We start from the raw sequence: 24,473 nt of genomic DNA, 5'->3' as shown, positions 1-24,473 counted from the left end.
ATTAGGTAGTGGATATTGATTAATCAAATTGATTCGAAAGCACAACCAATATGCAAAAAAGTGAAATTTGGTTATCAAGATCGGTATTGATTATTTTGCTTACCAGATTTTTGTTCCAAATTTTGATCCAAATTTATTAAATCTTCAAAATCATCGGCTGCCAATGATTATTAAGGAAACCCATGTAAATAGGGCCATTGAGGTTAAATTCATGTTACTGGATTCTTTCCTGCGATTCGTTGAGTTCTCCGTGCACAGTTGTCACAAAAGTATTGTTGCAGTGATCGGGGATCTTTATAGTCTAAATGAAGACAAGGATGCTCGTTAATCTGCGTTCGCACATGATGTTCCGACCCGAGCTCATCTACACTTTTGACTTAATTGTCAACCAATTGAAGAGATAATCAAAGATAAAATTTTGATTTGAAAAAATCTTTACATACCCAAACTACTAATTGAAATACATAATGCCATGCCTCAGTACAGCGCTCAAAAGATCTACAGTTAAAAAGACTGTGAGAAAAAATAAACAACAAAATCAGCAAAAACTAAAATTTCACAGCAAAAACTCGATATCTAAATTTAAAACGTCAAAATGCAATCAGATAAAACCTTAGCTACACAAACTTACTTTTTTAAAACTACACGGCAAATGGGACTTTTCCTTAATGGGACTATGTAAAAAGTCCACAAAAAGTAATAATGATGTAAAATTCAAAAATCAGTCAACAATTTTAAAAACGTTTCATTGCTTCAAACGTCTTAAAAATCCATAACCTTCAACGAAACAATTCTTGATAAATTTACTAAACAGTTATTATCAAAAAACCTGTATTTGCTGTGACTAAGCCATAGAAGCGAACCAAAGTTATAGAAAAATAAAACAAACTCGAACAATTTGCGAAAACACAAATTATTGAAGCCATTAAAATCCATAGCTTTTACCTGAATATTGTTGCTCTTATTTCATGTTTTTTTACTAAATCAGCTTAAGTTACACTGAACGATTAAGTAAGTTCACTTGGTACATATTTGAAAATGATTGGGATCTGTTATTACGCTAATATGCTAAAAAAAAGAACAGAAAAAGACATAAATACTGACCAATCTCAAATTTACAAATTTTTTAAATGAAAACGCATATCGTCCACCAAACAAAACGTCAGTTACGATATAAGATCAGTAGACTTGTTTACTTTTGAATTACATGGAATTGAATGGGACCTCTCGGTGATGAGAATAAGTTACAAATTGACGAAAAGAATAACTATAATTGAAAAATTTTTGAAAGCAAATAACGTCAAAAACATTAGGACTATTCGCTACAAATGACTGCATTGAGAAACATCATTAATTCAATCCTCAGTTAGAAGTTTTTGAGACCTCTCAGCATTTCACGACTACAAAAAAATTTAAAAAAGCTGTCACAAACAAACTGAAAAAAAATTCTGAAAGAAAAGTGTCGAAGCCATTAAAAAGTGATTTTTTCGGTGAAAACTCTCTATTTTTGATTATTTTTAACAGAAATGTGATGCTTCTTTTGTTTATAAAAATATGAAATCAAAAATTAACAAATATGAACAAGTATATCAAACCCACGAGGTTTTTGTAAAAACACAATATTAACGCCATTAATTTTAATAGCTCTCAACAGAATTCAATAGTTACGCTAATTTATGCCTCGTTGGGAATACTATGTTGTTTGTCATTCATAAGTCTTCAATATGATATCACAATAAGTCTTATGATAATGAAAACAACAACAAAGACAGGCAAAAAACCAAAAGTTCATTAGAAAAGTGCGAGAAGAAAGTTTCGGAGCCTTTTAAACTAAGTTTTTCTCTGAAAACCTCCTCTGCAATCTATTGAACAACTTTTCTGAGCAAATTGGAACAATCTGTTTTACGAAATGGTTTGAAGAATTCATAAGGAACCAAAATAATGAAAAAAATTTCAAAATTTAAAAAAAATATGAAAACTCGTGGCATCGAAGTCTTAATACTATTAGTTAGAAGTCAAGATCGCTATCCAAACAAATTTTAGTTGCAGTAGAAAGCAAGGAGGTCCTGTGATTACTGAAAATGATTAACAGTTCAAAAAAGTTTGAGACCAGTTAATTTTCAAAAAAAATCGGAAAATTGCTTTTAATGTCTTAACCGCTATTAGCTGTCAAGCCTATTGCATTTTCAGTCAACAAGTCTATGTCATAGGAACTACAAAATTTAGTAAAATAGCAAAAAAATCAAGTTTTTAATAGCCGCCCTCATCTTCTCAGCCGGCTATTATAGCGCTCCTATTTTTTTTTTACTTCGTCGAATAAAAAAATGTTTCGCTTTACCTCATTTTGCCGCCTTTTCAACATTTTGCGTGAAATCTTTTTGACTTCTCTAGGCTAGTTTCTCTCTTCTCTCATTCTGCTAAAAGTGATTTTGAACATCAGTTGCTCAGCAAAGCAATTCAAAATGAACAGAGTTAGTACAAAAATGGATGTCAGAAATAGAAACGGGATAAACCCATAAAGCCCAATTTTAGATGCCCGCTATTTGAACGTCGTTCCTATAAGTCTTATTTACCATCTCTAATGCTTATTGTTATTGATGGTAGCCCCTGTAGCCTCTCTCTAAAACAGAAGTATGTTCAGCCACGAAATGCCATCAAAATAAATCGGACTTAAAAAAATGTTTTTGTACAAAAATCCTTTTTTTTTCAATATCTTCTGTTATTTCAATCCCAATGATGCTTATTGGAATCAACGGCGGCTATTTTCAGGCAATCTGCCGGGTATGTTTATTGAAAATTGCAAAAACTCAGAGTAGAAGCCAAAGGAAAACAGGAACGTATCCTAGAAAACGGATTTTTTGCTGGTAAATTGTCATCTTAATTCTGATGCCTTTTCTCATTTTTTATCGGCTAACATTCGAAATTAACGTGTAGAAATCTGTTTTGATGTTGAATATCTATTTGCCGATATCATTTCAGGTTCTAAATGAGCAATAACAATTGGGCGAGTTTGACTTCCTACATTTTGGAGCGAGTTTTCACATACCTAGATAGTTATGAACTCTTTATAGTTGTTCCGAAAGTGTGTTACGGCTGGAAAAATAGCCTTAAACAGTGCCTGTTACCGAAGGAATTGTTATTCTTTCACAATTCGGACCCTAAATGTAATGGAAAAGTGCCTCGTGAACAGTTGAATGATGAGATTTTACATCGATTGTTTATTGATTTTGATTTATCGAAAACAACTTATCTTTTGCTTTATAACCAAATGAACTTGAAAGATCGATCAATTTTGAACGTAGCAAATTACTGCAAGAATTTGTCATCTATAAATATGAAAGGATGCTGCAGTTTAAATGACGTCAGTCTAAAATATCTGTCATCGATTGAAACACTGCAGAATATATCAATTAGTCTGGCTGAAATTACTGGAAACTCTCTCCATTTCTTAGCCAGGCAGGGTTCTGATTTTTTCTGACTCTCAAAGAAATCTTTTCCAACCCCCTTTTGATTTTGGCCACTCTGGTTCGAGAATAGTGCGACTGGACTGGTTGAGTTATCCGGTTTTCTAACATTCATCTTCTCGGAGGCCAATTTTAAATTTAGACCAACTTTTTTTACTTGTCATTGCTCACATTTCGTAAAATAAGAAGCTATACAAAAGAATACCAATGTCGAATGCTGGAAGTCAATATTAAAGAGGACAACAATACGTTAGATGGGTTTCATAAAGTACGTGTGATTTTGTAAAATCTATCGCATTGCTCAATCAGCTATGGCGCAAATGAATTTTGATTAAGATTTTCTGAATGTCCCTTCTTAGCTGGAGCCATTGGTTTTCAGGGTTTAAAGACAAGAGTCTAACTCTTAAAGTTAACTATTTGTTTATTTGCATGAACGTTTTTGTGAAGGTTTAACAGTAGATTCCAATTTGCCGACATCCGAGCACAATATAGCACTGTGTGTTCATAATTATCGTTGTTTCTTTACTTTTTGCACTCAGAAGTGAAATTGGTTGATGTGCATCTCACATGTCGAAATAGAAAAAAGTAATTATAGACAAGTTCCAATTTCTAGAATCGTTGGCTCTGGTATGAGTGTTGTATGCTGACATCGGTATGAAGTCAATTATAAAAATTGAGGTTCAGCTCTAAAATGATTGCGGTATTTTAATGCCGAAATATTGTGACAGGAAATATTGCTGACTCTTAAATGGGCTCTGTTAACTGCACTCGGTTATCGAAATTGGAGTAAAGTGGGCAAGTGAGTCAATGAAGTCAAAAGTGTGTCTACAATTTGATCGAAGTTTGTTTGAAACTGGCATTAATGGCTCTGACTCTATAATGTGAAGATTTATATACACACCGTCATTTCTGTGTGCTCCAAGATCTCTGCTAAAAACGAAGATTAAACCTTTTTATGCTATTAATTGTTCGAACGAGGTTTAATGCAATAAATGTAAACGTGCGAGTATTTTATCGCTTGACCGTTTTTGCGCTTTTTCTAGAACATTCTTCTGTCTCGAGTGACTTTTTCATGCTTGACTGAAGTTTTGCGTGATCCCAATTGCTTTCATTCTGAACGAAGTTTGTTTCTAAAATGAAGGCAATTTTAGCAGCGTTCAAAATGCAAAGACGATATAGGTTAGTGGATAAAATGTCAAACTTATCCTGGAGGTTGCGGGTTCGAACTACTGGTGGGGTCGGGAGCTTAGCAAACAATAAGAACTTCTAAGCAAAACCCCGTCTAAATTAAAGAGACCCGTGCGTCGTTCGAGAGCAATTAGTGCGACTTTTGTTTAGTTGTATTTCTTTGCCCTCTCGGCTGATGAGCTCATTAACGCAACGTTATAACAGGAAGCCAGATAAAAGCGGAAGCTCGCTAATACAATCTGCAACTCGTGGCGAAAGACTTTGAGACTTAGAAAGTTCGCAGGGAAATGATCGGATGTAGACACATACAATGTGCGTGGGTCCTGATCTGATCGTATGTCTGAACAGCTAGATTTTATGTTATAAAATGGTTGGATCTGAAAATAGCAATTTTCTCGGCAGCAAATTTATGTTCTCAAATATAATGTAATATAGACTGCTGTTGAATTATTAAAAAATCCCTCTTTTACGCGCTACTGTTTCCTGCAATAAAGAATTCTTAACGTTTAGTTTTCTACTCCCTCGTTTCGGACTATTGTCAGAACCCTGTGATTAGATTGCCGAAACTTGAATCAATTTATCTGGAAAAGCTATTTCGACTTCGGTTGGACTTTCTGGAGACCTTTCTGTCCAGTTATCCTGCCTTGAAGAGGCTGAGCGTTCGCCAGTGTAAATTGATTACTCATGACTTCTTCCTCTTTTTGGTATCAGATGTGGACTTGCCAGTGTTGGAGGATTTGACTCTGGACGGATTGCTGGAGAACAAAGAAAGGTTATCTTAAAACACTCACGTGCACATTTTAAAATGCCGAAAGTCTGCAGAAGTCAAAATGCCAGAAGTCGCTACTTAGCCAGAAGTTGAATTCCGTTGACTTTCGTCATTTTAAAAAGTGCGCGTTTCGTGTTTTATGCATGGTTAAGTGACTCTGCAGAAGTCACTTCGAAATTCTTACTTATTTTCTCGAACAGCTTCGCGGTTCTCGATAAACGCCAGAAGTTCACAGTGACTTCAAGCAGAGTCACTTAACCATTACTTAATGTTTAGTTCACTGTAAATGAACAATATGTTTTTGCACCCTTTGTACTGTTATATGTAAGCAGACTCCTTTTGTGTTGTTATCGCATTTTGTTGGAATTTCTAGCATTAAAAAAGACAAATTGTTACCGAGTAAATGAGCAACGCTATTTGAATAGAGCGAGAAATGAGCAATCTAATACGTCATATTTCTTAACCATTTAAATGCACACAAATTCTCTTCTAATATACGTAGAAAGCTCCGAAAAAGTTCGTTTAACATTATTTTCGTCGAGCCTACTAATATACTGAATCGATTGCGCTCCTTTTAGGCTTAATATTTTTATGTTTCGAAAACGTATTGGTGACTGATCTGAGCCGCAAATCAACGGAGACAAATACCTGCTAAAAAAGATCAAGCTAGATTTGCCTGTAAGTAAACGATGCTTTTCGCCGTGATGATGCTACGAAACAGATGCCGTAAAGTTTCGATATAATGTTTATGCCTTGGTGTAAAGCGAGTATAGTTGGACAAAATAGATTGTACGTTTTGAATACAGTTGCCTCAGCGTTATGATATAGAGTGCTTATATGAATTAAAATTCCGGTAGTCTGATTATTGAGTTTTTATACAGCTACATTTTTGGTGCCGCAATATTTATGTTACCGCGAACCTACATTTCAGGTGCCGCTATATTTTCATTACCGCTCCGCTTTCGAACCACCGTTTTGAATGAAAACCCCAACTCGTATTAACTTAAAACGGGTTGCCAGTCTGCATTGTCAGATTCCGATACGTGAACGATCAAAAAGCAAGTCTACTAAAGCAATGCCAAATCCTTTATGCCCCATCACTTTTCTTTGGTTATAGCTGGAGAAACTTGACTACTACTTAACCCATTATTCGCTTTTCTTTATAGATTGCCTTAGATAGGTTCTTACGCCGAAATTCTCTCTCAGCACATTTTCACTATTCCTCGTTTATTCTTACAATCATCCACAAATTACACTCCGCAGATTGGACAAGGGCAAGGCCGAATAGCAGAAATTCAGACATAACATGTGCAAGGGTGCCTTCATCTGGACTATAATGATGTGTTCACACCTCAGTTGCAGTGCTAACAGTCCTACCCTATTTGATGCCCCAGATTGGACATTGGATGACACGTTTACATGTTCAGTTCTTCGCTGTTGCTACTTAGAAGAGAAGGGTTACTGCAACTAGCGGCACAAACAAAACTGTAAGACTCATCCAATAAAACAACATTTCTGATTGTCGTAAATTGATCAATAACCGGCAAATCTAGCTAACCCCTCTTAGATTGACTCATACTCCTTTTTTTCGGATAATTTCCCCGGTTGCCGATAACCTACCCCTCATAATTTTTGAGTTTAAAAACCCTGAGGCTCGGAGTTAGAGCAAAGCTTCTGAAATTCACATATCTTTTCCGCCAGATTGTAAAGAAAAGCAAGCAGTACTATCTTGACAAGTCTCAGCGAAATAGAATATTTTTTAGAAAAGGGAGCTGAGAAACCTTTATATATACTTAGACTTAAAATATCACAAATCCTTTTCCGCCAGATTGTAAAGAAAAGCAAGTAGTACTATCTTGACAAGTCTCAGCGAAATACAATCTTTTTTGGAGAAGGGAGATCAGAAACTTTTTTAAGAAAAGAACATCGATTTTGAAAATTTTTGGTCGAAAGTTGGGAAATTCAGACAAATTGGTCCATTATGGCTACATAGCAAAAATGTGACCTCAGATATGAGAAAAAATGTGAGCACATAATGCTATATTGTTCAATTTTGAAAATCTTTGGTCAATTTTGAGGCAAATCAAAAAATTTAGAAAATCAATACCGAATATTGATAAATCGTACTTTCAAGCTTAAAACCGTACAGTTTACTGGATTACCGTTCCGTAATCAAGAATTTGCAAAAAATTGACCAAAATTTGAAAAATTGGACAGAGAATGGTGTGAGATATAAACTCACAACCTCCGGCTCAAAAAAAAATTGTCTTCTTATTATCTTGGTATCTCGTTTGCGTACCGTACCGTCCGCTTCTTGTTCGTTCCTTAACTTCGCTATTCACAATTTCCGTTCATTTTTCATCAACGTCGCTCTCCCAAAATTTTGTTTTTCGTTTTCGTTCCCAATCATTCCGTTTTTTCTTTCATTCAGAGTTGTTTTTCTCCGCCTAATTTTTTCCTTCGAGTAGCATGTTGTCATATATGATGAAGTATGATTTGTTTTGTTGCAGTATGTTGTTTAAGCTAGTATGCTGGTTAGTTGATTTGGTCTTGTTGCTTTCTAGGGTGTGACTTAAGTTTGTTCTAGAGTTACGGCTAGTTCGTTCCTGGACTTTTCCAACTCACTAATTTACTAGCAGCCCTGTTGTAATATATTGATTTTTGCTGCCGTATGTTTGCGTGTAACTGTATGATTGTTAGTTGGTCTAGGTTTTTGCCTTCTAGGGTGTGACTTAAGTTTATTCTGGAGTTACGGCTAGATTGTTTCTTAACTTTTCCAGCTTTCATAGACTACATACAAAATCGCTGCATATTACTTAACTTTTGCTGTAGTTTGTTTAATATTGTTGGTATGCTGATCGGTTGTTTAGGTTTGAATATTGCTAGGGTGTGACTTAAGTTTATTCTGGAGTTCCGGCTAGTAAATTTTTGCTCTTTTCATCCATTTAGTATACTACTGTTTTGCCGTAAATTAGTTCGTTATTTGTATATATTAAGTCCCATAATGACTTGTCTCTTGCTAGTTTGTCTCTTGCAGTAGCATCTCTCCTCCTCTCTAGGGTGTGACTTAAGTTTATTCTGGAGTTACGGCTAGTTTGTTTGGTAGAGTTTGTTGCTGTGGTCTGCTAGCGTTTGAACTTCCCGCCTTCTCGCTTGTGGCCTACCTCCCTCTCGTGATATTCCGTTTTCCCGTTTCGTCGGGCGCCGTCCGCCCGACGTTTCCGCCTCGTCCGTACCGTTTTACCGTTTCATCGCGCGCCGTCAGCCCGACGTCTTCGTCTCGTCCGTACCGTTTTCCCGTTTCGTCGCGCGCCGTCCGCCCGACGTTTCCGCCCGACGTACCGTTTTCCAGTTTCTCGTTTTTCCGTTCCGACCGTCTCGTTACCGGTTTCCTCGTGCGTCGCTTGTTCCGCGTTTCCGTCCCGTCTGTTGCCTCGCGCGTTGCTCGCTCGACTTCCCTTGTGTCTTTTGTCTTCCCTCCGCGCTGAGTGCATAGCATTAAGCGCTCCACTTTTGTTTTTGTCGGGCATTGTGGGCTCGACGACCTTTTCTGTTCTTTGGGTGGTTTGTTTTACTATCTACAGTGTGCTGTGTTTGGTGCATTCTGCGTTGAGATTGTTTTGCGTGAATTTGGTTTGTTTGGAGTGTGCTTATAATAGATAACCGTTTGCAGTGGTAGTTTTGCTGGTCATTGGAAATAATAACAGCGTGATGTCGAATAGTTTTGATAAAAAAGTTAAAAAACTGTACGCGGCCAGGTCAAAGCGTGAAGCTGAGTTGCATGCTATACATGAAGACGTCCTCCTTAGTATAAATAGTCAAAGTAGGCGAGTGAAAGTTGAACGCCTAGTAACAAAGTGCAACGAAGCATTTATGACTGTTGTAGACAAAAATGAGGACCTGATTGCATTTGCTGGAAAAACAGAGGATCCAAGTGCTCTTGTTCCTTCATTAGAGTCTTACTTGGAGGCAATGACAACTAAGAACGACAACATACTCACTTCAGCACGAAACTACATCAACTCTGCTGATGATAAAGTGAGTGAGTTACAGGAACCAAGGGTTTCCATTCGTTCTAGACTTCCCTCAATTATGACATCGTCAAAAACATCCAGTCAGCGTAAACATGATTATGTAATTGCTAAGATGAAGCGTGAAGAAATTGAAAAACAGAATGAGGCAGCCATTCGCCTTGCTAAACAGAAAAAGCAAATGGAAATAGATGAGTTGGAGGAAAACAACAGGAAACGGTTGGCAGAGGCAACTCTGCAAGACTTTGAATTGCTGGACGCCGTTTCTAAAGGTAGCCAATCTGAAACAACTGTAAGTGCTAGGAGCTCGATGAGAAGTGAAAAGGCTGTTCAGGATTTGATCAACACCTCACTTGCTTTTAAGTTTTAATAACAACGAGAAAACTGGTGAACCTGAGGTTACGAAAGACCCTCCAGAATGCCCTAGCCACAATAACGCCGAAGCAGTGGAAGATCACAACACTGACATTTCAAGGCATTCGATTCCAAAAAATTGTCGAGGCAATTATTTTTTAAGCATTGAGACCTTGCAGCAATTCAACCCCTATAATACTCCACCTGAAAATTTTTTGGCTGCTGCTAACACACAGGCGTTGTACCAGGCGCAACTAAGGGCGCAAATAGATCAAACAGGCCAACAAGGCATGGCACTTCCGAGCGTAACCAACCAAGTAACCGCGGATAGTCACCCGCCTTCTGTACACGCCCCAGGGGCTTCTTCACCACCCATTCAACAGCCCATTCCACCACAGCCGTTCGCACCGCAAGTAAATCAAAATAGTGCCTCCCAGTTAATTCCCAACCCACAACTTCAATTCTTAAGGGGACCTGAAACATCAAGTCTGTCTAAGAATGATTCGGCCCCGCGTATATTCTCCCGACAACAAATTAATTTTGTCCCTCGATCACCAAACGCCACTCTTCCTCCTTTTCCGTCAACAAATCATCCAGCCCCCGCAATAAACGTTCCCTCGCACCCAAGCGCCCCACCAAGTCCAAACACTCAACAGCACAACTCCGAACCCGCTCATCCTAACGACCATCCCATTCCGAACCCAGTCTTCGCACCTAACATCACTGCTCCCATCCCACACGCCCCTTTGATTAATCAGCCTCTCGTCAACGAAACTTTTCAAAATAATAATAACCGAGTACACAAAGTTGTACGTTTTGTTGTTCCGCCTGTCTCAAATATGCCCACTATCCCTCTTGGCCAAAACTTTGTGCCAAATATGAGTCATTATCGGTTTCCACAGCACAGACCGTCAGTAGTCAACCAAGACACAACCGCCGTGAATAGTCTGCCTCCAAATATACACAACCATATCGCACCCTCAAGCACTAATATTCCACAACGAATATATTCGAATTCACCCCTATTGATTGATATGCAACCACCATCAGGTGCACAGCAGGAAAACGCAATCGCGACTACTAGTAATGTTGTACCTGGTCTAGCCACTCCTGTTTTTCAGCCAGCATACCCTTATGTTGGGCCCACACCGTTGAGTTGGAGTGGTCCGCAGGTGTCTGCACCTGCCCCTCCGATACCGGACAATACGTCATTGATTAGGGAGTTGGTTGACGCAATAAACAGCAAGAAAAATGACCCCTTGCCAGAATGGAAACTTGCTCAGTATAATGGCGATCCATTACAATGGCACGAGTGGTATGGTCAATTCAAAAGCGCGATTGACTCGCAAACGCTCACTGATGACGTTAAATTGACATACCTTAAGACACTCGTCACTGGTAAAGCAAAGATTGCAATCGCCGAGTTTGCTTACTGTGGTTTAATGTACAAGGATGCACTAAGGACTTTGGAACGTAAATTTGGCCAGCCACAGGCAGTCGTAAGTGCACACTTGGACAAACTAAGCAACTTTCCGCCTCTTAAAATGCACAATAGTGATAACATCATTAACTATTCTGCAGCCATATCCAGCCTCGTTGGGGTTTTCAAGTCACTATCTTATGATGCTGACTTGAACAGCGCTTCCCTACTTAACCAAGCAGTACAGAAGTTACCACCAAACATGAAAGAGTCATGGTCGCTCTTTACGGTTAAGGAGCACTGGGTTAAGCCTACCCTCCTTGACTTTAACGATTGGCTTAAAGAAAAGGCTGAGGCCCATGATCTTATGAAACAAAGCGCAACCAAGGCCAAACCTGAAGAGAACATCACTTCAGTAACAAAGACCAAAACAGCCTCAAAAGTGTTTGCATCAAACTCACAACAAAGGGACACAAAGAAGCAAATTCCATCTTCTTCCACAAACGCTTACTTTCGGTGCCTTGTATGCAAAGGTAACCACCGGCTATGGGAGTGTCGAGTTTTCAAGGAAAAGACTCCAACCCAGAGAGCTAAATTGGTGGTGGATAACAAACTTTGCTTTTCGTGCTTAAGGGACAAGCACACGTTCCGCCAGTGCCCTCAGCCAAGAAAGTGCCAAGCAGAGGGGTGTAATAGTTCGTATAACTCACTATTGCATGGAGCAGATAGGGTTTTCCCAACAAAACAGTCAACAAATCCCAATACTATCCAGTCTTCTGGCAGCACAGGTCAAAGTAAAGCAACTACTAGTCAACAACCGTCTAATAAGACCACAACAATGTCATCTGTTACTGATGTTAAGGGGCTCCTTCAGGTAACGGAATTGCAGTTGGTCAATTCGTCCGGTTTCGATACCAAGGCTTTAGTATTGCGTGATACCGCCTGCAGTAACTCTTGGGTGGCCGGTAGTCTCGCAGATAGACTCGGTTTGCACGGTAAAGCACTAAAGCTAACTGTCAAGGGTATTAATACCGAAGAAGTAGTTGACACTAGGATTGTTGAAGTTACTGCGAAACCAAGAGAACATCAAGATTTCGAACCATTTACCATCAACCCTTTCGTTAAAGAGAGTCTGAACGTCGGCTCTGATATAATTAATGTACAGGCCCTGCAGGAGACTTACCCACACTTAGCAGTCCTTGATCCCGTGACATATTCCTATAAAGACATTGAGATGATACTCGGACAAGATGTCTATCACGCCATCCGCCCGTCAGAATACTTCTCTGCCGATGAGAAGCGTTCACCCGTTGCCGTACGCTTACCCATAGGTTGGGTCTTAAGCGGTCCGTTACCATCAAGCTCTTGTTTAACCTCAACGTGCTTTAAAGTGAATATCGAACAGGACAATGAGTTAGCAAGTCAAGTAAAGTCATGGTACGACATTGAATCATTCGGGGCAAACAAGCAGGTCGACTCCAGATCTGCAGCAGACGCAAGGGCTCACGAGATACTTGAGAGTACCACCATGCACAATGGCCTGAGATACGATGTCGGAATGCTGTGGGCAGCAGACAACATCCAGCTCCCAAATAATTACTTCTCCTCCCTTGTGCAACTAAAATCGCTCGAAAAACGTTTGGCCAAGGATGAAGACCTCAGAGAGAAGTATACTAGTACCATCAAAGAAGACCTAAATAAGGGGTATGTAATTGAGGTTCCGGACGCTCACAAGGTTGAGAGCCGGTCTGATAAAGAGTGGTACCTACCCCACCATCCGGTTTTAAACCCGAACAAACCAGGTAAGGTGCGTAGTGTGCTCAATGGAGCAGCAAAATTTCATGGCGCCTCACTGAATAAATCTTTGCTCACTGGCCCTGATCTGCTCCAAAATCTTATTTACGTACTTCGCCGACATCGAGGGAATGTTTCTACAGGTTGGCGTGTTACCATCAGATCAACTATCACTTCGCTTTCTGTGGCGGGAGGACCCCACAACTAACGTTGTAATGTATCAATATACGCGCCATATATTCGGGGCTAAAGACTCGCCCACATGCGCCAACTATGCATTACAACGCACTGCGAGAGACAATGCCAAGTTTTACCCCGAAGCTGCAAAAGCCGTCCTTGAAAACTTCTACATGGACGATTACCTTGACTCAGTGGAGTCTCCTGAGAAAGCCATAAATAGATCGAAGGAATTGGTACACCTTCTCCATCTCGGTGGGTTCAAGCTTACCAAATTTGTAAGCAATGTGCCAAATCTGGCTGATCGAATTGATGGCTCTCCTCAATCTACTGAGCCCAAGGTTATTGTTTCATGTCAGGAGCATTCATCGCATGTGCTAGGGTTAAAGTGGAATCACACTAATGACACTTTAGTTGTGATTCGGGGTACAAGCTGCGCTATCACCAAGTCCCTCACGCAACGCTTGGTCCTAAGTCTTGTCTCGAAAGTCTTTGACCCCATTGGTCTTGTCGCACCGTTTACTGCTCTTTACCGCGACTGCTCTTAAAAGACATCTGGCGTGTCACAGGACAACAATGGGATGACGAGCTCCCACAGGACATGGTTCAAAGATTTTTGGTTTGGAGTGCGGACTTACCAAAGCTTGAAAACATCAAAATTCCCCGAAGTTACTTTAGTGGACCCTTTGATAATATAGAGTTGCATATGTTCGGCGACAGTTCGCAGGATGTTTTGAGTGCGGTCGCATTCTTGCGAGCCGTGTAAAAACACCTACGGGCGAAGAAAAAACAGAGCTTGCGTTTGTTTTAGGGAAAGCGCGCGTGGCGCAAATGAAAGTAATGACTATCCCAAAACTCGAATTACAGGCAGCTCTACTTGCCGCTCGACTGAAAAGGGAAATTACACAAGCTTTTACCGTACCTGTTAACCAAGTATTCATGTGGACAGATAGCACGACCGATCTCCAATGGATTAACTCTAATGAAAAGCAACCAATCTTTGTTGCAAACCGCGTTTGTGAAATTTTGGAGTATACCAGCGTTGACCAATGGAACCACGTCGCAACTAAGGATAATCCAGCTGACGCTGGCACGCGTGGAATGTCCGCTGAGGTTATGCAACTAAGCATTTGGGTCAATGGTCCACATTTCTTAACTAACTCAAGTTTCCCTTTCGTGCCGAACAAAGACGTCATTAATAACATCAAACTTGGCGTCAACCAAGCAGTCATTATAGAAAACACTGTTTCTCTCGCTACATCTGTTAAAAAACAGAGAACTCCCGTTCCGTCGTTATTCCCATTTGATAAATTTAGTTCTTATCAAAAGTACTTGCGCCTTGCCGCATACGTTCTCCGGCATTTGCCGAAACATGCCGGCTACCGTAACCCCGATGGTAGCATTACTGACCCTACTGAGCTTGACGAAGCCGAGCGTCATCTACAGTACTTGGTGCAAGGAGAGTCTTTTGAAACCGAAAGAAAAGATCTTCTTGACTATAAATTCGTTAAACGGAGTAGCCGAATTGCTCCACATTCACCGTTTATTAGTCCAAATGGGCTAATCCGTTCCTCGGGCCGCATCAAGCGGCTAATTGAAGTTGGGTTTAACGTAAAGTACCCAATCATCTTAGATGCACGTCATCCGTTTGTAAAACTGTTCCTTGAACACACGCACGTAAAACATTATCATCAGGGCGTTGAATACCTAAGATCAATTGTGCAGGAACACTACACAGTACTGAAACTAAGATCATCCTTGCGTTCCATCAAAGCACACTGCCTGGAATGCCGAGAATTCCAAGCTGTAACTATGCAACCAATCGTGTCTGACGTCTTACCTAAGGAGAGACTTGCTTACCAGTCTCCTCCCTTCACGAACACTGGCGTTGACTACTTTGGGCCATTCTATGTTACTATCCGCCGTACTACTGAGAAAAGGTGAGGCTTCCTCTTCACCTGTCTCACTGCTCGCGCTGTCCATGTCGAGATAGTTACATCCATGGACACCAGCTCTTGTGTTATGGGAGTTGAGCGGTTTGTGTCACGTAGGGGTACACCTGCCATGATTTGGTCAGACAATGGCACTAACTTTATTGGAGCGGAGAAAGAACTCCGAGAAAGTATTGAAAAGTGGAACGTTGTCTTATTGCAGCTGAGCTCGCTCACAAAGGTATAAAGCGGAGGTTCAATTCACCCAGCGCACCACATCAAGGGGTATCTGGGAGAGGTTGGTACGCAGCTTCAAACGCGTGTTGTATACTATTCTTGGCACGCGTCGCCTCACGGATGAGGTACTGCATACTGCCTTTTGTCTCGTGGAGAATGCTCTCAATTCGCGTCCTTTAACACCCGTAAGCGCCGATCCGTGCGATTTGAACGTTATAACGCCCAACCACTTTCTTTCAGGAGAACACTCTACCGGTATTCCGTCTGTTGTCGGCAATAATGAGTTCGACCATCGTAAACGTTACGCCCGTGCGCAGTCGTACGCTAATGTGATCTGGTCCCGTTGGATCAAAGAGTACGTACCGACGCTCTAAGTGGCAGACGCCTGCCGAGCAACACCTTAAGACCGGTGACTTGGTTTGGATAGTTGAGGAAACCAACCCTAGGGGTTACTACCCAACCGCTCGGATTGTGGAACTCCGTTACGGCTCCGATAGCGTCGCGCGCTCCGCCGTTTTACGTACGTCGACCAGTTCACTCGTCCGTCCGCTTGTAAAACTTTTACCAGTTTTCCCAACATCTTCTTCCGGGCCGGAGGATGTTACCGAGTAAATGAGCAACGCTATTTGAATAGAGCGAGAAATGAGCAATCTAATACGTCATATTTCTTAACCATTTAAATGCACACAAATTCTCTTCTAATATACGTAGAAAGCTCCGAAAAAGTTCGTTTAACATTATTTTCGTCGAGCCTACTAATATACTGAATCGATTGCGCTCCTTTTAGGCTTAATATTTTTATGTTTCGAAAACGTATTGGTGACTTATCTGAGCCGCAAATCAACTCAGACAAATACCTGCTAAAAAAGATCAAGCTAGATTTGCCTGTAAGTAAACGATGCTTTTCGCCGTGTTGATGCTACGAAACAGATGCCGTAAAGTTTCGATATAATGTTTATGCCTTGGTGTAAAGCGAGTATAGTTGGACAAAATAGATTATACGTTTTGAATACAGTTGCCTCAGCGTTATGATATAGAGTGCTTATATGAATTAAAATTCCGGTAGTCTGATTATTGAGTTTTTATACAGCTACACAAATTAAGATTAGAAATTTTAAGCGCAAATTCGATATAGTTATTCGTAAGCTGTTGAGTACCTGTCCTTTCACAGGTATTTTTCCGGCAGTTATTTCCCTAGATATTGCGCCGGAATCGTGCGAAATAAAGTATATCGTTGCGTTCCTTTAACGCGCTATTATCTCTTGGATCTATTATTCTGTTTCACCTATCTTCTCTTCGCAAACATAGTAGAGAGTATTTAATTTTTGCGCCTGATCCCCCTCAAGTAACGCGCTCTGTGAAAGCGATTAGCAATGAAAGATGATGAACGGCGCTTGGTCAAATGCAGACGAAATCCAGTTTATTTGTTCCTCTCGACGAAAGCTTTTGACTGACCATTTGACTTTTTGTCCTCAAAACGGGATAAACAGCTAAATCCGGGAGGAAGCCTCACAGGATTTTTGAAAATCTTTCTGCCTGAAGATGCTGAATTGGGCCCTAAAATGAATTTTTAAATTAGTTTTCTTTTTTAATTTTTGATCTCCCATCTGTTTCATTATTTTTTTGTTTTTTTATCAACCAAAAAAGGGTTCTATCGGTGATTAGGACTCGAAGAGGACTAATGGTTATTCACTTTTTTGTCTTTTAGTAATGATACTCTATTTTTCTAAACTGGAGCAGATTTTTACATGATTTGAACTTTGACATCTTTTTTGAACTTTGAGTTTTCTTTTCAAAGGATGAGATTTAGAGTACGCTTAGTGTTTCTTATGTAGACTATCTAGTCACCTCTGGTAATATTAAAGGTGAAAAGTACACTTTGAGAAGTTTTGATCTCTAAACGGTCCATCCTCCCCGCCACATAGTCCTATTCCCCAGTCCCTCGCAAAACCCCTCTCCTACCCCACAACTACCGCACCTTCACCCACCAAATAACTAACTCAGCTGACCCTCCTACAGAGACATACAACTAAACACCCCGGATCTATTCCTCTCCTTTTCGGCATGCATATACTGTTTTTTAGTAACTTGTTATATAACAACGCATAGCTTGTAGTTGGGGCGGGGTTCATGGAACACTTGTGGCACCGAAACAAAAGATAAGTCACGTCACCGATCATGTAATCCGTCCCCTTCCAACCTATAACCCTTTCAATTAACCCGTAATCCTTCACCTCCCTTGCCCCGTTTACCTGCCTTCACAATTACTATTACTAAGATTTTAATAGCCCCAATAAGCGATTGCCGAGTAGAGCTCTCATTGGCCTTCGTTTTTTTTTATTTCGGCAAGATTTTTTGGTACGGCCTTTGGAGTCACCGCTCACTTCAATTCTGCTTTTTGTTTAAACCTGCAATTTTGACTGAGTTACTTGCATGACGTTAGTTGTTACTCTTATTGGAGCTTATTGGACTTTCTGTGCATTACCGTGAATAAATTTATGGTCACTTGTGACTGAACTCACTCTCAAAGATGACTCTCCTCGCGTTCAAAAAGACTTGACTTTAATTGAAGGAGATACCTTTTTTAATGACAATTATTTAAAGGGAGTTCATGGAAGTAATACGTAAGCTATACAACATCTTTTAAACCAAAATTTAACATCTGATACAAGTAAAAAAAGACAAGTAAATAGTCTCTTGTTCCGTCTATTTTTTTTGAGACTGCAGTTCTATCAAGCTATCATAGTTGTCTCATTCTGCCATTTATGATTCAAAAATATTAAGTTTTAGTGAATTTTGAAAGTTTGTATCATTTATATTAGTCCGGCTGTCTTTTTACAATTCGAGACTGCAGGTCTATCAAGCTATCATAGTTGTCGCATTTTGCAATTTATGATTCAAAAATATTAAGTTTTAGTGAATTTTGAAAGTTTGTATCAATTATATTAGTCCGGCTGTCTTTTTACATTTCGAGACTGCAGGTCTATCAAGCTATCATAGTTGTCGCATTCTGCCATTTATGATTCAAAAATATTAAGTTTTAGTGAATTTTGAAAGTTTGTATCAGTTATGTTAGTCCGGCTGTCTTTTTACATTTCGAGACTGCAGGTCTATCAAGCTATCATAGTTGTCGCATTCTGCAATTTATGATTCAAAAATATTAAGTTTTAGTGAATTTTGAAAGTTTGTATCAATTATATTAGTCCGGCTGTCTTTTTACATTTCGAGACTGCAGGTCTATCAAGCTATCATAGTTGTCGCATTCTGCCATTTATGATTCAAAAATATTAAGTTTTAGTGAATTTTGAAAGTTTGTATCAGTTATGTTAGTCCGGCTGTCTTTTTACATTTCGAGACTGCAGGTCTATCAAGCTATCATAGTTGTCGCATTCTGCAATTTATGATTCAAAAATATTAAGTTTTAGTGAATTTTGAAAGTTTGTATCAATTATATTAGTCCGGCTGTCTTTTTAAATTTCACATTTCGAGACTGCAGGTCTATCAAGCTATCATAGTTGTCGCATTCTGCCATTTATGATTCAAAAATATTAAGTTTTAGTGAATTTTGAAAGTTTGTATCAATTATATTAGTCCGGCTGTCTTTTTACATTTGGAGACTGCAGGTCTATCAAGCTATCATAGTTGTCGCATTCTGCCATTTATGATTCAAAAATATTAAGTTTTAGTGAATTTTGAAAGTTTGTATCATTTATATTAGTCCGGCTGTCTTTTTACAATTCGAGACTGCAGGTCTATCAAGCTATCATAGTTGTCGCATTTTGCCATTTATGATTCAAAAATATTAAGTTTTAGTGAATTTTGAAAGTTTGTAGCAATTAGACTAGTCCGGCTGTCTTTTTACATTTCGAAGAATTTTGGTATTCTGCGAGGTTTTTTAAAGCTGAAGCAAATTTGTTCATGACTTGAATTTTGGCTTATGTTTTCAAGCATTGATCGCTGTATTTGAACGTTGACGTCTGAATTCAAACTTTCGACCTAAGATTAGCTTTGTTTTTAATATAAAGTAATTATGAATTGCTGGTAGTATTTAAGGTCGAAAGGTAATTTTGAGAAGTTTTCTTCCCATAACAGTCCTTCTCCCTATTCTAACTACCTTAAACGACCCCCACACCCACGCATTCACCTACGTACTTCGCCTTCTCAATACCCGTTAAGTTCTCTTAGAGATTTTTTTTTAGTCTGCCGACTAGACGCTAAGTATGGGATTCGCCGAAACTTTTCTAGAAGGTTCAAGGGTGTAAAGGTTGGTTCTAGAGTTTTACTTCTGACCCCCTACCCCCTCCCAATAACCCCCCCCCCCCCGCACCACCACCACCACTTCACGCACACCCCCCACCAGTTTTCTTCCCAATCTGCATTCACTCGTTTGTCGGAAACATATTTTTGAAACATTGCCTGAATTAGTTGCTTGAATATTTCAGTGTTCGACCTCTTCCAGAATTGAACTTCGAGCAGCAGGCTCTCCGGTTTCTCTCTCTGAAACGACTCCGTCTCTACAACCTTATTTGGCTACATGATTTGCAGTTAATGGGTTTCTTGCGCATTTGCAGTATGAACAGATTCAGTGACTTTGAAGTTGTCAGATGCAACCCACTTTTGCTCTGGGGTGTCAACAGCTTGCTATCAGCACCCAATATTAGACGTTAGTTTTTACTTCCCAGTCATCGATCCAAATATCAACAATTTTTTATACTGATGAATCCACCTAATTATTGTTTTCTGCACTTGAGAAATTACACGAAACAACTTGTGCAAAAATTTTCTTCAGATAGTTCTTCTTATGCGCGACTATGAGGAAATTTTTGTTATGAAAAATCTGTAAAGGGGTAAAATTGAGAGCATTAGTTCTCTATTCATTGCTCGTAGACGTCTTCTAAGTACTCTAAATATACGTTTCACTAAAACAGCTGAGGAGGAAAAATTTTCGTCTTTGTATGACAATCAATTTTTAGGAATTGTGGACCCCCCTCCCTCACACGCAGACATGCACTTTTACCCCCACCGCCATCCCCCACCTATCCAGTGAGACAAGCTTTCTGAACCTCGAGCTACTTACTATGAAAGCCAACCCGCTCACCAGTCGTGTGAAAGCAATTCACGCTATCAGTCGGTTAGCGTTAATAGCCGCCCTCATCTTCTCAGCTGGCTATTTTATCAGCCCTTTTTGTTATTAATAACCGCCTCCAGCCGACAATTATAGCGCGCCTGTTTTACAATTCAACGAATTTAATTTGATTGGAGCGCTGTCTTCGCACAAATTTTTATGATTTTTGAAGTCAAGCTGAAGTGATTATTTTGGTCACGCCGTAAAGGAAGTGGAGCGAAAAAGGGAGTGGTTTTATGGCGTGAAATTTTTTTGCTCTAAATTTGAAGTAGAGTGCGAAAATGGTGTTTGAACAAAAATTCGCCGTTTTGTGTTCACAGGTGGCAATTTGACTTTGATTTTTTTTTCAAATCTGGTTCTGTGGTTTCTCAATCTATTCATATTCCATTCACAGTCGAAATTGTTACTTAATGTTGGACAATTTTTTGAACTGTATGTCAGGATTTGTCCTGCTTTCCTTTACGATTCCAAGAATTTGAGATTTAGATGCGATTTTGAGATGAGATTTAGATTACGCTTAGTGTGTTTCTTATGTAGACTATCTAGTCACCTCTGGTAATATTAAAGGTGAAAAGTACACTTTGAGAAGTTTTGATCTCTAAACGGTCCATCCTCCCCGCCACATAGTCCTATTCCCCAGTCCCTCGCAAAACCCCTCTCCTACCCCACAACTACCGCACCTTCACCCACCAAATAACTAACTCAGCTGACCCTCCTACAGAGACATACAACTAAACACCCCGGATCTATTCCTCTCCTTTTCGGCATGCATATACTGTTTTTTAGTAACTTGTTATATAACAACGCATAGCTTGTAGTTGGGGCGGGGTTCATGGAACACTTGTGGCACCGAAACAAAAGATAAGTCACGTCACCGATCATGTAATCCGTCCCCTTCCAACCTATAACCCTTTCAATTAACCCGTAATCCTTCACCTCCCTTGCCCCGTTTACCTGCCTTCACAATTACTATTACTAAGATTTTAATAGCCCCAATAAGCGATTGCTGAGTAGAGCTCTCATTGGCCTTCGTTTTTTTTATTTCGAGGACTTTCTTTGCATTACCGTGAATGAATTTATGGTCACTTGTGACTGAACTCACTCTCAAAGATGACTCTCCTCGCGTTCAAAAGGACTTGACTTTAATTGAAGGAGATACCTTTTTTCATGACAATTATTTAAAGGGAATTCATGGAAGCAATACATGAGGTATACAACATCTTTTAAACCAAAATTTAACATCTGATACAAGTAAAAAAAGACAACTAAATAGTCTCTTGTTCGGTCGATTTTTTTGAGACTGCAGGTCTATCAAGCTATCATTGTTGTCGCATTCTGCCATTTATGATTCAAAAATATTAAGTTTTAGTGAATTTTGAAAGTTTGTATCAATTTTATTAGTCCGGATGTCTTTTTACATTTCGAGACTGCAGGTCTATCAAGCTATCATAGTTGTCGCATTCTGCCATTTATGATTCAAAAATATTAAGTTTTAGTGAATTTTGAATGTTTGTATCAATTATATTAGTCCGGCTGTCTTTTTACATTTCGAGACTGCAGGTCTATCAAGCTATCATAGTTGTTGCTTTCTGCCATTTATGATTCAAAAATATTAAGTTTAAGTAAATTTTGAAAGTTTGTATCAATTATATTAGTCCGGCTGTCTTTTTACATTTCGAGACTGCAGGTCTAAAGCTATCATAGTTGTCGCATTTTGCCATTTATGATTCAAAAATATTAAGTTCTAGTGAATTTTGAAAGTTTGTATCAATTATATTAGTCCGGTTGTCTTTTTACATTTCGAGACTGCAGGTCTATCAAGCTATCATAGTTGTCGCAGTCTGCCATTTATGATTCAAAAATATTAAGTTTTAGTGAATATTGAAAGTTTGTATCAATTATATTAGTCCGGCTGTCTTTTTACTTTTCGAGACTGCAGGTCTATCAAGCTATCATAGTTGTCGCATTCTGCCATTTATGATTCAAAAATATTAAGTTTTAGTGAATTTTGAAAGTTTGTATCAATTATATTTGTCCGGCTGTCTTTTTACATTTCGAGACTGCAGGTCTATCAAGGTATCATAGTTGTCGAATTCTGCCATTTATGATTCAAAAATATTAAGTTTGAGTGAATTTTGAAAGTTTGTATCAATTATATTAGTCCGGCTGTCTTTTTACATTTCGAGACTGCAGGTCTATCAAGCTATCATAGTTGTCGCATTCTGCCATTTATGATTCAAAAATATTAAGTTTTAGTGAATTTTGAATGTTTGTATCAATTATATTAGTCCGGCTGTCTTTTTACATTTCGAGACTGCAGGTCTATCAAGCTATCATAGTTGTTGCTTTCTGCCATTTATGATTCAAAAATATTAAGTTTAAGTAAATTTTGAAAGTTTGTATCAATTATATTAGTCCGGCTGTCTTTTTACATTTCGAGACTGCAGGTCTAAAGCTATCATAGTTGTCGCATTTTGCCATTTATGATTCAAAAATATTAAGTTCTAGTGAATTTTGAAAGTTTGTATCAATTATATTAGTCCGGTTGTCTTTTTACATTTCGAGACTGCAGGTCTATCAAGCTATCATAGTTGTCGCAGTCTGCCATTTATGATTCAAAAATATTAAGTTTTAGTGAATATTGAAAGTTTGTATCAATTATATTAGTCCGGCTGTCTTTTTACTTTTCGAGACTGCAGGTCTATCAAGCTATCATAGTTGTCGCATTCTGCCATTTATGATTCAAAAATATTAAGTTTTAGTGAATTTTGAAAGTTTGTATCAATTATATTAGTCCGGCTGTCTTTTTACATTTCGAGACTGCAGGTCTATCAAGCTATCATAGTTGTCGCATTCTGCCATTTATGATTCAAAAACATTAAGTTTTAGTGAATTTTGAAAGTTTGTATCAATTATTTTAGTCCGGCTGTCTTTTTACATTTCGAGACTGCAGGTCTATCAAGCTATCATAGTTGTCGCATTCTGCCATTTATGATTCAAAAATATTAAGTTTTAGTGAATTCTGAAAGTTTGTATCAGTTATTTTAGTCCGGCTGTCCTTTTACATTTCGAGACTGCAGGTCTATCAGGCTATCTTAGTTGTCGCATTCTGCCATTTATGATTGAAAAATATTAAGTTTTAGTAAATTTTGAAAGTTTGTATCAATTATTTTAGTCCGGCTGTCTTTTTACATTTCGAGACTGCAGGTCTATCAAGCTATCATAGTTGTCGCATTCTGCCATTTATGATTCAAAAATATTAAGTTTTAGTGAATTTTGAAAGTTTGTATCAATTATTTTAGTCCGGCTGTCCTTTTACATTTCGAGACTGCAGGTCTATCAGGCTATCATAGTTGTCGCATTCTGCCATTTATGATTGAAAAATATTAAGTTTTAGTAAATTTTGAAAGTTTGTATCAATTATATTAGTCCGGCTGTCTTTTTACATTTCGAGACTGCAGGTCTATCAAGCTATCATATTTGTCGCATTCTGCCATTTTTGATTCAAAAATATTAAGTTTTAGTGAATTTTGAAAGTTTGTATCAATTATATTAGTCCGGCTGTCTTTTTACATTTCGAGACTGCAGGTCTATCAAGCTATTATAGTTGTCGCATTCTGCCATTTATGATTCAAAAATATTAAGTTTTAGTGAATTTTGAAAGTTTGTATCAATTATATTAGTCCGGCTGTCTTTTTACATTTCGAGACTGCAGGTCTCTCAAGCTATCATAGTTGTCGCATTCTGCCATTTATGATTCAAAAATATTAAGTTTTAGTGAATTTTGAAAGTTTGTATCAATTATATTAGTCCGGCTGTCTTTTTACATTTCGAGACTGTAGGTCTATCAAGCTATCATAGTTGTCGCATTCTGCCATTTATGATTCAAAAATATTAAGTTTTAGTGAATTTTGAAAGTTTGTATCAATTATATTAGTCCGGCTGTCTTTTTACATTTCGAGACTGCAGGTCTATCAAGCTAT

The 24,473-nt window shown here is 38.8% G+C and overlaps 1 protein-coding gene across 1 annotated transcript in view; it reads left to right on the top strand.

Moving 5' to 3' along the window:
• The first annotated feature begins 2,851 nt into the window (after positions 1 to 2,851).
• The window catches only part of LOC142345343 (uncharacterized), a 32,381-nt gene continuing 10,759 nt past the window's right edge, over positions 2,852 to 24,473 (top strand). Inside the window, exons 1-3 of the mRNA XM_075397350.1 lie at positions 2,852 to 3,456; positions 5,209 to 5,424; positions 19,808 to 20,028. Coding sequence (XP_075253465.1) covers positions 2,987 to 3,456; positions 5,209 to 5,424; positions 19,808 to 20,028 — 907 coding nt within the window. The 5' untranslated portion in view covers positions 2,852 to 2,986. The remainder of the gene's footprint in view (positions 3,457 to 5,208; positions 5,425 to 19,807; positions 20,029 to 24,473) is intronic.

Source organism: Convolutriloba macropyga, chromosome 9, assembly GCF_964194025.1.
Source record: "Convolutriloba macropyga chromosome 9, txConMacr16.3, whole genome shotgun sequence".
In the NCBI taxonomy this organism is placed as follows: Eukaryota; Metazoa; Xenacoelomorpha; order Acoela; family Convolutidae; genus Convolutriloba; species Convolutriloba macropyga.
This window is presented reverse-complemented; position numbering and strand designations above follow the sequence as displayed.